The 13,823-nt window shown below is 52.4% G+C and overlaps 1 protein-coding gene across 1 annotated transcript in view; it reads right to left on the bottom strand.

Moving 5' to 3' along the window:
* LOC124095719 (maestro heat-like repeat family member 5) overlaps positions 1–13,823 on the bottom strand; it is a 60,919-nt gene that overhangs the window by 41,896 nt on the left and 5,200 nt on the right. The window contains exons 2-8 of the mRNA XM_058580782.1: positions 10,427–10,543; positions 9,743–9,813; positions 9,262–9,609; positions 8,248–8,393; positions 7,600–7,728; positions 3,010–3,169; positions 2,232–2,284 (exon numbers count right to left, since the gene is read on the bottom strand). Of these exons, the coding sequence (XP_058436765.1) occupies positions 2,232–2,284; positions 3,010–3,169; positions 7,600–7,728; positions 8,248–8,393; positions 9,262–9,609; positions 9,743–9,813; positions 10,427–10,543 (1,024 nt within the window). The remainder of the gene's footprint in view (positions 1–2,231; positions 2,285–3,009; positions 3,170–7,599; positions 7,729–8,247; positions 8,394–9,261; positions 9,610–9,742; positions 9,814–10,426; positions 10,544–13,823) is intronic.

Genomic DNA, 13,823 nt, shown 5'->3' with positions numbered 1-13,823 from the left:
TATTGCTTTTCATACAATAGGTCGACCTTGTGTCTCTCAGATAAACGCTGCTTAATCATGGTGTGTTATCCTTTTATTCAGCATGTTAATATTTTGTTAAAAGCCTTTGAATCAATCTTCATGGAAAATGAACTGTAGTTTTACTTCTTTTATTTTTTTAATGCACAATACCTTTATTTATTTATTTATTTTTATGTGGTGCTGAGGATTGAACTCAGTGCCTTGCACATGGGAGGCAAGTGCTCCACCACTGAGCCACAACTGCAGCACTGTAGTTTTATTTCTTATGTCATTAGTTTCAGTATCATGGATTTGCTGGCTTCATGAAATGACTTGGAAAGACTTCTTTCTCCCTCTATTTTCTTGAAATAATTTGTGTAGAATTGGTATTATTTTTTTCTTAACTACTGATAGGATTCACCAGTGAAGTGTCTGGGTGGGGAGTTTTCTTTGTGGGAATGAGACAGAGGGAAGACCTGGAAAAAAATCACCTGCTCTTAGCTTTTGAGTAGACCCTCTGGACTCACCTGCTCTTAGTCACTTGCTTTTAGTTGACTATACCTGACATTGCTGACGTGAGGGTCACGGTGTTGACAGTTGTTAAGTTGATCCAGTTGCTTTCCCCATGCCTCATCCCATAAATAGCCCCAAACCCTATAATCAGGCAGGTGAATTTCAGACTTGCTCTCCCATCTCCATGCTCTTGCCTGGTGAATAGACTCTCTTTTGTAAGACTCTTCAGTGTTTGACATGTTGTGTGGAAGGTAAAATGGATGTGGCTTGGTAACCAGAAGGTGTTAAATTATACTACCATTTTAGTACATATAGGACTACACAGATTTTCTATTTCTTCTGGTGTCAGCTTCGTAATTTATGTTTTTCAGGGAATTCATTGCATCTTTAGTCTGATTTATTGGAATCATATTTCATTATCATCCTTTAATAGCTAAAGGATTTGTAATGTTCCTTATTTTTTTCCTGAAACTGACATTGTATGATTTTTCACTTGATCAGTTTATTAATTTATTAATCTTTTGATGATACTTTTGGTTTTATTCATTGTCTGTTGTTTGTCTCTTTTTTAGTTCTTTAACATATGGTTTAGTATTTATTATTTTCTTCCTTCTACTTTTTTTTGGGTTTAATTTGCTCTTTTTTCATAGTTTGTTAAAATGAAGATTTAAATAATTTTATACATTTCTCCTGTTCTAATATAGGCATTAAAATACAAATTTCCCAGCATTGCTTTTTGTCATATGTCACAAATGTTTCTATGTTGTGTTTTCATTATCATTCAATTAAAATAAAAATATTTTCTAGTTCTCTTGTGATTTCTTCTTTGACCCATGGATTATTTAGAACTGTGTCGTTTAATTTCCAAGCACTGGAGTTTTTCCAGATACCTTTTAGTATTGACCTCTAATTCATGTTTTGCTCAGAGAAAGTACTGTTTGACTTCAGCCCTTTTAAATTTATTGAAAATATTGATAGATGCCAGTGTGTGGTAAGCTACGGAATGTTCTATTTGCATTTGAAAGGAATGTCAATTAGATCAATTTGGTTAATTGCGTTGTGCAGGTCTTCGGTTTCCTTAGTGATTTCTGTGTCTGTTCCATTAATTACTCTTGTTCAGCGCTGTGACAGCGTGACCAGCGCTGAGCCCGGCTCGCCCTGTGGGTGCCTTGCAAAGGCTCCATGGTGCTCAGCGCCCACGGTCTTCACGGCGGCCCTTTGAGCCAGGACTTTTATCCTCATTGACGGATGGTGAACTCAGGAACAGCGAGGCTGACGAGGCCACCGGGCCACACAGCTGTGATTGGTTGAACGTGACCCAGATCTGCCGTGGCCCATGTCCCTTCTCTCAGGTTTGTGAGCTCCAACTTGGGGGTGTGTCCGATGGGGCTGCCCTGAGATGGAGCACCCCAGTTTGCTTCCCCCTTTCAGCTCGGGCCCCTGTGTCCTCTCTGGTCCCTGGCCATCATGGATCCAGGTCCTGGGCAGAGTGGAGGGCCTGTGTGTGGACACCTGCGCTGCCTCAGGACCAGAGACCCAGGCTCCAGTCCCCACTGTGGCTAAGTCCCCTCCCGTCTGCTCATCTGTACGTGGGGAACATCCCTGCTCCCTCCCTGCCCCTCTCCTCCCTCCCCCTCCCTCCTCCTCCCTCCCCACTGTACCCTCCACCTGGCCTGGCTGCCCACAGACGCCCAGGGCCAGCCGGTCTCCCTGCCTACCTGGGCCAGCAGGTTCTCCCAGCGCGCCCTGTCTTCCCGGTTCAGAAGCTCCTCTGTGGGAGACGGAGGTGGGCTGCAGCCAAGTCTGAGCTCACAGCCAGACCTCCAGCCCTCAGACACTGAGTTGGGGGGGACACTGTCCTGCCTCTGCCTGGCCTGGCTCCGGGGCAAGGGGAGGCAACCAGGAGGACCGCGAGCCAGACTGGAGTTGGTCAGGTCCAGGGAGCTGGGTTGGCATTATGGCCCTGGCCCCTTGTGTGTGGCCTCACAAGGCCCTGTCCTTCTCTGGACCTCAGGCTATCTAATGGTGACAGGAGGGACTCCTCTGAGTAGGGCCTTTAGGGTGTGCTGAAGTTCCTTCAAGTTTGGGGAAATAAGGCTCAGGGAGTCTTGTGAGGTGAGAAAGCCTTATGGGAGATTTGGAAATCCCACCTCAGGAGTAGGGGCTGCTTTGGAGGCCCCTCAGGTGCAGAGGGACCCTTTCCAGCCTTTGCCAGTTCCAGGGTGGAGGAACAAGGCCAGGCTAAGCTGAGTCCTGCCTGGTTCCGGGCCCGGTCCTAGGAGGCCTCTTGTCTCCTCCCTGCTGCCCCTGGGCCCTTGCACGGCCAGCTCTCCTCCAACTCCTCTGCTTCAGCTGCAGTTCCCGCCAGTACCTGCTGGGGGTTGGGGCACAGCAGCCTGGTGCCACCCACATGAGCCTCGCTCTCTCAGGGTGGGTGTGCCTCCCCTCAGATCTGCCTCCAGGCCCTGCCCCCCCCCCCCTGCAGGCAGCACATACCATGGGAGGACAGGGTGCCCATCACATAGAGGACGCTGCGATGCGGGAAGACACCTGTCAGGAACTCCGTCTCCAGGTGCTGGGCCACCTCCGGCCACGAGTGCCTGCAGAGGGCCACCAGCACGTCGCTGGCCGCGTTCTGGTACATGTCTTCAAGCTCCTGGCGGGGGGAGGGGGAGTCAGGGCAGGCAGAGAGCCCGGCACCTCCCGCCTGTGGTTTGCTCGACACAGCATTTGGGGGATGGAAAACGGAGGCTGATAGAGTAGGGAAAGCATCCTCAGTGAGAAGAGTAAGAAGGGGGCGTCCAATACCAGAGCTTAAGCCACACTACAGAGCCACAGTGACCAAAACGGCTGTGCTGGCACCAAAACAGACCTGCAGACCAGTGGTGCAGAACAGAGGACACAGGGGCAGACCCACATGAGTACGGCTACCTCATACGAGACAGAGGCACCGCAAAGATACACTGGAGAAAGAAAAGACAGCCTTCAACACACGGTGCTGGAGACCTGGAAGTCCATATGTAGCAGAGTGAAATTAGACCCCTGTCTCCCGCCCTGCACAAAACTCAAAGTGGGATCAAGGACCTCGGCATTAGGCTAGAGACGCTGAGCGTGCAAGAGGAAAGAGGAGGCTGAACTCTATCATTCTGGCTTAGGAACTGACCTCTCAACAAGACTCCTAAAGTACAAGAAGGAAAATCAAGAATCAGTAAATGGATGGAGTCAAACTAAAAAGGTTCTTCATAGAGAACAATGTCAAGAGAGAGCCTACGGAAGGGGGGAAAATCTTGACCACACTCACCTCAGATAGAGCATTGATCTCCAGGATATATCAATGACTCAACAGACTTACCACCCAAACCCCAGATAACCCAATCCATCGTGGGCTAAGGGACTGAACACTTCACAGAAGAAGAAATACGATTGGTCAACAAAGTGAAAAGTGTTCAACACCTCTAGCAATTAAAGAAATGCAAATTAAAACTCCATTGATAGTTCATCTCACTCCAGTCAGAATGGCAGCTTTAAAGAACACAAGTAACAATGAACATTGGCGAGGATGTGGGGAAAGGCACACTCATTCACTGCTGGTGGGACTGCAAATTGGTGCAACCACTCTGGAAAGCAGTATGGAGATTCCTCAGAAACTTGGAATAGAACCTCTTTGACCCAGTTATCCCACTCCCCAACATATATGAAAAGGACTTAAAATCAATACACTATAATGTTGCAGGCACATCAATATTTATAGCAGCTCAATTCACAATAGCTAAGCTATGGAACTAACCTAGGTGCCCCTCAACAGATGAATGGATAAAAAAAATGTAGTCTAGGGGCTGGGGTTGTGGCTCAGCGGTAGAGTGCTCGCCTCGCATGTGCGAGGCCCTGGGTTTCATCCTCAGCACCACATAGTTGTGTCCAACTACAACTCAAAATAAATATTAAAAAATGTGGTCTATATACACACACAATGGAATATCACTCAGCCATAAAGAAGAATGAAATAATGGCATTAGCTGGTAAATGGGTGGAACTGGAGACTATCATGCTAAGTGAAATAAGCCAATCCCCAAATCAAGGCAGAATACTCTGTCTGATATGTGGGTGTGACTCACGATAAGCAGGGTGGGAGGAGGAATGGAAGTTCACTGGATCAGGCCAAGGGGAAGGGAGGGAAGGAGGGGAATGGGAATGGGAAAGACAGTAGAATGAATGAGACACCCCTTTCCTGGGTTCATGTGAACCTCACACCGTGTCCGACCACAAGAATGGGAGCTGTACGCCCTGTAGGTAGGGTACGTCAAACCCATTCTCCGTCACGTCTAACCAAAAAGAACAAATAAAAAAAGAAAGAAACAAGAGGCCCAGGGAACGGAGGGGAGCTCTGTGCCCAGGCTCTGGACTCTGGGTCCCCTTAAGTCCCAGAACACACTGTCCTCCACCCTGCCTCAGGGCCTTGCTTCTGTGGAGCCGCCTGCCCGGTGTTGCCTTCCCACTGGCCCTCTGTCCAAGCCCTCGCCGTGTCTAAGGCCCACTCCCGGGCACGCTCAGGACATGTCACGTCCTGTAACGTCACCAAGAGTTCAGAACCCAGGCTGTGCTCCTGCCGGGACTCTCCGCCTGCAGGGTGGGCTCTTGGTTGCCCCAGGCCCAACAGAGCCACCCTTGGGCAGGAGCCAGCCTGTGCCCGGAGCTGGCCCTGGGCGGCCACCGTCCTTCTCAGCTGCCGTGGGATTCTGTCATCTGCATCCCGCACGGCAGCTGGAGGGGGGGGGGCACAGCAGAGACCCTGCCTTAGGTGGCATCTGAAGGAGCAGGTGTCCAAGGGCCCCTCCCTGCTCTCAGGAAATGGAGAGGTCTTTGCAGTTCTTTGAAAGCACACGGTTGTGAGGGCTTCTTAAGAGGATGGATTGGATCTGATTTTGCTTAAAAAAAGAAAAACCCTCATTTAAAACTACATTTGGGAGAATTTAAAAAGGACAACAGCAATCCTATTCTCGGAGCTGGAAGCAGACAGTCGAGAGATTCCAAGTCCAAGAGCTAAGCCAGGAGCGGGAGAGGCCGAGAGCCAAGCCCACAACCTTGCGTGGACCCAGGGCGAGGTGCGCCTTGGTGGAACTCCAGAACTCGGGTGCTGTGAGCCCCCGGGGAGGGCAGGTCCTACAGAAGGGTGGCGTCAGGACGGCCTGGGCCTCCATGGCTCAACAGAGGGCCGAGGACGAAGGGACGGCGATCTAGAGTCCAGGGCCCCATAGGACACAGAGGGTTCTGGAAACTCATAGCTCACGGTTTACTCCCCAAACACTCTTCCGGAGGAAGCAGCTGGAGATGAGTGTCTTCTGCGTAGGAATCGGGGAACAAGGCTGCTCAAATCATGTTACGTGCACGTGGTGGGAGGAAGCCACTGTCACGTATAATTACAATGCAACAGTGAAAAATGAATGTTAAAAGTTGGCAGCAGAACAACAATAAAAGGCATTTTTTTTTTTTAAAAGCAGCCTATAATCCCAGCAGCTTGGGAGGCTGAGGCAGGAGGATCATGAGTTCAAAGCCAACCTTCAGCAAAAGCAAGGCGCTAAGCGACTCAGTGAGACCTGTCTCTAAATAAAATACAAAACAGGGCTGGGGTGTGGCTCAGTGGTCGAGTGTCCCTGAGCTCAATCCTCAGGCCCCCCTCCCCTCCAAAAAATGTATCTTTGCCTGAAAAATAAATTTGATATATGGCAGAGGAGGGAATGAATCGGGAAGGAGGAAGACGTGGGGTGTAGCAATGGGGTCTCCTAATGGAAAGGGTGGTGGGAGTCCCAGGGCAAGGCAGACCCCAGGATGATGCCCAGAACTGCCCCGGGAGGGGTCCTGTGCGCTCAGTTCCCTGCACCCGCCCTGCCAGCGCTTTATCATGACAGAAGCCACACATGTCTAAACAGACCCCGAGCACGCCACAGGAGCAAGGTCGTGCACACACACACACACACACACAACACATGCACACGTGCACACACAAGTTTAAACAGAGAAAGGAGCGGGTGGACCTGCCCCGGTCCCCTCTGTCCTTCCCTCTGTCCTCCCCGCCCACGGTTCTCAAGCTCTCTGGGGTGCACCTGCTGTCTACCCACGAGGCTGTCCCCTGGCCAGTCCCACACTCCAGCCTCCCTGTCCTTCTGTAGAATGGGGCCAGAGCGCCTGCTGGAGGGCCACCCGGGTGGGCTCTGCGCTGGCCTTTGACGTCTGCTTGTCCTAATGAGCTCCCTGTAAGGCTGTGAACACGGCCCAGGAAGGACACAGGCCCCTCACCTCCTGGCAGGGGGGATATCTATCACAATCGTGCCATCCTTCCCCAACCTCGGACACCGGCCAGCCCCAGCCCCTTAGTGGCCCAGGGGACATCTCACACTGTGCTGCCCACGCCCACAGGCCTAAGGCATGGCTGCTGCCCGCTGCCTGGCCTGTGAGGGACAGGCCCCTGTGGCCCTGTGTGGCCTGGGCACTGCACAAAAGACCGTTTCCCAGTGGCGTTGGCCTCCTTGTCACTGGCACGACCTCCTGGGTCAAGTGGCCTAGTCACGGCTTGGTGGTGCTGTGGCCTAGACTGCAGGGGGCCTGGCCACTGCCCTCTGGCCACCACTCGCCTGTGTGGGTGAGGACCCCACCATGGGGCTGCCGGGCTACCTGGTCTGAGATACACCCCTGTCCCCACAGCCCTGGAGGCCATCACTGGAGACTGCTGCTGGCCTGGGGATGAGGCTGTTCAGGTCCAGACCACACACCTCCACGGGCAGCAGCCCAGGGGCAGGAGCCGAGGGCTGAGTTGCAGCCTGGGGAATGGGCTGGACTGGCACTTAGGTCTCCCAGAGGCTGGAGTGTGGGCAGCCACAAAGGGATGGTCAGGGAGTCTCAGCTTCCTCAGCCCCAGAATGCATGGACCTGTCCCTCTGAAGGGCCAGTGGTGAGGACACAGGAGTGGACACACACCATCTGGGGGACCATGAGACCCAGCAGCTCTGCGTCATTGGGATCCCTGGGGAGCCACTTGCATCCCCAAAGCCCCTGGGGGAGTGGCCATTGGCCAGGACGGGGGAGACCCACCGTGGACTTGGTCATGTTCTCCAGGGCCAGCTGCATGAAGCGCCTCTTCCAGATGTCCTCCATGACGTCACTGGCACCAATGACATTCTTCAGGACCTGGAACAGCCGGAACTTGTGCCGGTTGGAGATCTATGGACAGCAGAGGAGGTGCTGGACGGTTGGGTCTGGTCACACCCGGGATGCCAGCAGGAGCACTGGACGGAGGGAGGCAGAGGGGAGGCCAGGAGTGGCTGTGTGTGGCCATGCACTGGGCAGCCCTTAGGAAATGCCTGCTCCGTGCAGGCCTGGATAGGAACCAGAGACCACGCGGAAGGGGATCGTCCCCATCTCAGGTAACTGCCGTGGGAATGAGCAGAGTCCACGCCCGTCCGGGCAGTCATCGTCCATGCAGCCCCCAACTCTGCCCACCCACCCTCCATCCATTTCTGCCCCCACTTCGCTCAGCTTCAGCTCCCCAGTCTGCGAGGATCAGAGTGTTGCCTCACCAGAGTGTTCTGAGGGCCAAGCCGTGTCCACTCCCTCCTCCTTCCTCAGCCCATTCAGCACAGGAGGACGTTGAGTCTTGCCCCAAATGAGTACAATGGAGGACAGGAGCCCCTTGGGGTCTAGCGCCCTCATGTCTGCTCCCAAGGGCCCGGGCACGCCCACCTCTGGGTTGTCTGCGAAGTAGTCGTGGATGGTCTCCATCACCAGGTAGGGGGACACCTGAGCCATGTCCTTGATCTTCTTGATGATGTACTTCAGGTGCAGGGGGTCTGAGCTATCGATGTCCCGGAGCATCTTGAAGCAGATGGCTGAATTTGGCAAGAAGGGTGTGAGGGGTTGGGCTCTGGGGCTCACCTCGGGGCCGCAGGGCTGAGTGGGCAGGGGAAGGAGGTCGGGGGGCAAGGAGGGAGCTGCACGCCAGGAGGACCAGGTGCCTGGGCAGTCCTGGGCCTCCTCGCTGCCCAAATGTCCTCACGGGGCTTGAGAGGGGCAAAGAGCAGGAATGCCTTCCAGTCTGCCTGTCCTGTGCACCCACGTGGATTCCCACCCACTCACTGACCTGCCCACCTCTTCATCCACTCATCCATTGTCCACTCATCTGTCCATCACCCACACATTCATCCCTATATGTTAGTCCACCAGTCCGTCTACCTATCCATCTTTTCATTTTTGCACTCATCTACCCACGCACCCACCCATGGTGCATAGGTCCATCCATCTGCCCACTATCATCTGTGCATAGATGGGTCCCTCCACCTGTCCATCTTCCTGTCCACCATAAATTCATTCATCCGTCCTTCTCTCCCTCCATTCCCCATCCTCTGATCCTCTCGCCCTCCATGAGGGGGAAAGCGTTGCAGGGAGAGGTCAGGCCTGCGCTGAGGCTCTGAGGTATGAAAGCCAACGGAGGGGAACGGGAGGTAGGATGGAAGATGGGTACTTGGGGGGTGTTGGATGGTGCCCCAAGGGGGCATGGGGAAGCCAAGGGAGGAGCAGGGTTCCCTGCTGGAAGCTCCGTGAGTGTGCACCCCGCGCCATCTCCAAGTCCTGGAGAGGACCCCCCTCTTGCCCTGACCCTCAGGACTGCGTCCAGTGGAGGAACAGGGTAGGGTTTGCTGGAAGCCGACCCCCGTGCACCCCTCCTTGCCCTGGCCGAGTCCCAGGCCTGGTGGTCACCCGCATTGTAGGCCTCCTCCATGAACATCTTGTGCTCCTTGGGCATCAGGGCAGCCTGGCTGCTCCTGGACTTGCAGAGCAGGATAGTGGTGTGTTGTGACTGCCTGTCTCTGCCGGCAGAGTCCTTTGGGGACTTCCTGCAGGAGGACTCCTTCGAGGGTCTTGGGACGTGGGAGGAGATTCTGAAAGGGAAGGGGGGCTGGAGAGACGGCTGCGCACGTTTGTGTTCAAGATGGAAGCGCAGGATGCTGAGTCGCTGGGTTTGGATCAGGCTGGGAGGTGGCTCCCAGGGGTCTAGCCTTCCACTCACGGCCTGGCTGAGCCCTGGGAGGAGGCGGGGGTCGAGGTCTCAGGACACTATTGAGTAGAGTCACCTGCAGCCTGGTGGGATCTGCCTTCCTGGCAGGGGCTGGTGACAGAAAGGCTGGTGGTGTGGGAGGGTTCAGGGCACTCCACCCCCAGCTCTGGCTCTGGCACTGACCGGGATGACCCCATATCTTCAGGACGGCATGGGAGACGTCCCTGACCGCCCAGGTATCCGGGGTGAGGTCCCTAGGTGAGGAGAGCTTTCGGGGCTCTCAGCGGGAGCACGGACAGATGTGGGGCCCCTTCAAGCTGGTGTTGGTCTCTCTCCTCTCCCCCTCCCTCCTGTCCTCCTGCAACGTGGGGGAGGATTCCCCAGAGGGACTCGTCGCCACAGAGGGCTCAAGGGAGGGCATCCCTGCTTCTGGGGTGGTGCCTAATCCTGGCTCCCCCCAGGGAGAGGTCAGGCTCTGCGGCCCCTCCTCAGGACTCATTGGCTCCATCCCCCTCAGTTCCCACTTCCAGGTGCCTCCCAGGGGGAGGCTGTTGGAGGCCTGGTCGCGTCAGTGCACAGGATGGACAGTCGGCCGACTGGACGAGGCCGTTGTGCAGCATGTTAGAAAGCTGCTTGCCACTTGACGTTTCATGCCTGCACTTGCCCACCACGTGGGAACGTGTGTCAGGTCCACCTCAGACTCCTCCTGTGGCTCCCGGTTCCACACCAAGGAAAACTCAGTCCTGAGAACAGCACGCGGCACAGAGGCTCCCTGCCAAGCTGGAGCCACCAGGCCCGGCTTTGCTCCTGCCTTCAACACACAGAAACCGCAAAAACGCCCCGGATCACGGCCGTCAGACACCACACCTCGGCAGCACAGACATGACCCCTGGGAGGGCGCTGCGAGGGGCTCCCACTGCCACAGCTAGTGCCAGGACGGCTTCCCGCTCCCAGCGCAGGGACAGGGAACAAGGAGCCACGGCTCTGTGAGAGGGGGAGCTGGAGGCGCCCGAGGCCAACGTGGCTGGAGCTCTCAGGGCAGAGCCGGGGGACGAGCAGCACAGAGAGGGAGAGAATTCGGGAGATCTGCAGAAACCCACCCTCGTATCTGCACTCAGTGCAGCGGGAAAAGAGCCACACAAGGAGGCGAGCGCCATGCCTGAGCTCGGCGGCACTGAGAGGGGTTCCTTTTCCATCGACCACGCTCGGAACCCGCCAAGCCCATGGGGCGTTCTAGAGGTCTTCTGCGTGGTGTGACCCCAGTCATGGGAGAAAAGCAGCCCGAACAAGGTGCCCTCGCCCTCCCTTCCAAAGCTCTGACAGCAAGGACAAACTGTTTTCAATAATCTCACTGGGCTCCAGAGCAAAGCTCAAGAGTATTTAAAAAGTAAAGGAGTATCCAAAACCCAACAAGGTAAAACTCACACTGTCTGGCATCTGATCAAGTTTACCAGATGTGCAAAGAAGCAAGAGCATAAGACCCCCTCGAAGGGGAGACGCAACGGATCAGAAGCAACTTAGAAAAGGCAGAATCAGTGATCGACAAGGACATTAAACAGCTACACTTAGGTTCCGATTGGTGGAGTGAAACAAGCGGCTGAGAGACGGAAAACACCAAGAAGAATCTGAAAATGCTCTGCCGATTAAGACGGATGACTTTACCAGAGACAAGACCCTGTGGAGGGAAAGACAAACCTGAATAAACTTGAAGATCAACAGAAAAAATCCAATAATGAAACACAAGTAGAATACAGACTGGAAACACTGGAACCCAGGGTCAGCGCACTGTGGGACGCCCCAGAGGGCATGGTGCAGGAGCAATTTGAGTCTCCCCAGGAGAAGGAAGGGGGCGGAAATCAAATTTGAAGAGATGATATCTCAACACTTTCCAAACTTTACGAAAAGTATAAATCATATCCAGGAAAGTGAGAATTCCAAGTAAGAAATGCGAAGGAAGAGACACCAAATCATATCAGAATAAAATCGCAGATGGTGGGAGGTGGCGCACACCAGTAATCCCAGAGGCTGGGGAGGCTGAGGCAGGAGGATCACAAGTTCAGAGCCAGCCTCAGCAAAAGGAAGTACTAAGCAACTCAGTGAGACCCCGTCTCTAAATGAAATACAAAATAGGGCTGAGTGCCCCTGAGTTCAATCCTAGTATCCCTCCACCCAAAAAATAAAATTGTGTACAACTAATGATAAGAGGAAATCTTTAAAAAGCCAAAGAGAAAGGCATATTAAGGACCAAAGACAGCACAGCTCGTCAGCAACAGGCAGGCAGGAAGGCAGCGGCGCATCATAGCACTCAGGGAGGAGACCCCACTGACCCTCCAGACCAGCACCCTCTACCAGGGAAGCAGCCTTTAAAAGCTCCACGTGAAGCAGAAGCCTTTCCACACACCAGACCCCTTGGGAACGCATCCCAGGACACCTGCACTGAAGACCCCCTGGAGGGGACCCAGGCAGGGGGTGACGTCAGAGGGAGCTGCACGAGAGGGGAGCACGCTGAAGTGGGCAACGGGGCGGGAAATCCAACACACTGTGCTTTGTTTTTTAAATTTCAGCTAAAAATAATAACATATCGTGGGTTTCTAAAAATATAGAAAAACAGCAAACAGCTACAATAGCAAAGGTCTAAGGACATTAAAATAAGATGTTCAAGATTCTTGTCCTCTAAGTGGCCAATGTGACTTGACGGTGGTCCGAGGTCAGCTGGTACCGTGTTCCACAACCACCACCCAACCACAGAAAGGGACGTTCCAGGGTAACAGTCACAGAGGACATAGACTAAGACCAACCCTATCGCCAGTCCCACTAAATGTGAGGGACTTAAACACCACCATTAATAGCAGGGATCGTCAAATTGGGGAAAGAGCCAGAGTCAAGTGCACGCTGCCGACATTTAATATATGTAATCTAGCAGACACCAAATGATGACAAAGGGATGGAAAGAGATGGGCCTGCTCACAGCAGCTAACAGAAACGGGCAACGCTCTGTTCCTAGCAGACAAACTGTATTTTAGAAGTATAAATATACATATATGAGGTGTTTATATATCAGGGAAAGGAGAATTCACTCAGAATGATAAAGGAACCATCTGTCACGATGACTACTTATGTTCAATAGAGCATTTATAAAGGGAAAATACAAAAGAGGCAGAAGTTTAAATATGATAAAAGATTAAGCATGTCAGTATTGAATGAAAAAGTAGAAGGAAAGCCCATACTTTACAGAACGCATAAAACTACGTGAAACTCCTGAGGCTGAGGGGTTGATCATGTGACCAATAAAATCAGATTACAAAAAAAAAAAAAGAGAGAGAGATGACATTACAATTGAATGTTCATGCGCCTCACAACAGAGCTTCCAAACACACGAGGCAAAGAAGCTAGAGGTGCGAGGAGAAATGACAGGTCCGCCACCACAGTTCAACCCTTCGACACCCTCTCAACCACGGTCAGAGCGGTGAAGAAAACATCAGCAGGATCCCAAAGGTCTGCGCCACCGTCAGTGCCGCCAACGGCAGGAGAGGACTGCTCTCTTCAACACAGAGGGCACGTTTGCCAGGACAGGCCATAAAATGTCTCAAGAAGTTTAAGAGGATTCAAATCAAACAAAACCTGGTCTCCGACCACGACAGAATTTAATTAGAAATCAATAACAGAGACAGATGGAAAGAAAGATCCTGGGGAATTTGGATACTAAATAACACACTTTCCAATAACCTATAGGGGAAGAAGAACTCAAAAGCAAAATAAAAAGTAATTTGAGTGGAATGAAAATGAAAACACAAAGTATCAAAATGCCTTGGAGGGAAATCTACAGTATGAAGCGTGTATACCAAAAAAGAATAAAAGTCTGAAATCAATGACCTAGGATTCCACCTTCAAAACTAAAAATAGCAAATTAAACTCAAAGAAAGAAAATAATAAAAAGTAGAGCAGACATCAGTAAAACAGAGGACAAAAAAAAAATAGAGAAAGTCAGAGAAACCGAAGGCTGGTTCTAAGAAAAGAAGAATACATTGATGAACATTTGGCAGGAATTTAGGGGGCAAAAAAAAAAAGAGAAGTTGCAAATTATTAACATCGATAATAAGTGAGGTGCATCATTACAGGCACCACAGATGTCAACAGGGTGGCAAGAAAATATCACGAGCAACTTCATGCCAATAAACTTGTCAACTGAAATAAAATGGGCAAATGTCTTAAAGCCACAAAATAGCACAGCTCTCCCAGGACTCACATCGGAATAGCCCTATGT

The sequence above is a fragment of the Marmota monax genome, unplaced genomic scaffold (assembly GCF_021218885.2).
Source record: "Marmota monax isolate L192 unplaced genomic scaffold, Marmota_monax_Labrador192_F-V1.1 WCK01_AAM20220418_F8-fsc00073, whole genome shotgun sequence".
Classification (NCBI taxonomy): domain Eukaryota; kingdom Metazoa; phylum Chordata; class Mammalia; order Rodentia; family Sciuridae; genus Marmota; species Marmota monax.
The sequence above is the reverse complement of the archived record's forward strand: the minus strand, read 5'-3'. Positions and strand labels throughout refer to the sequence as shown.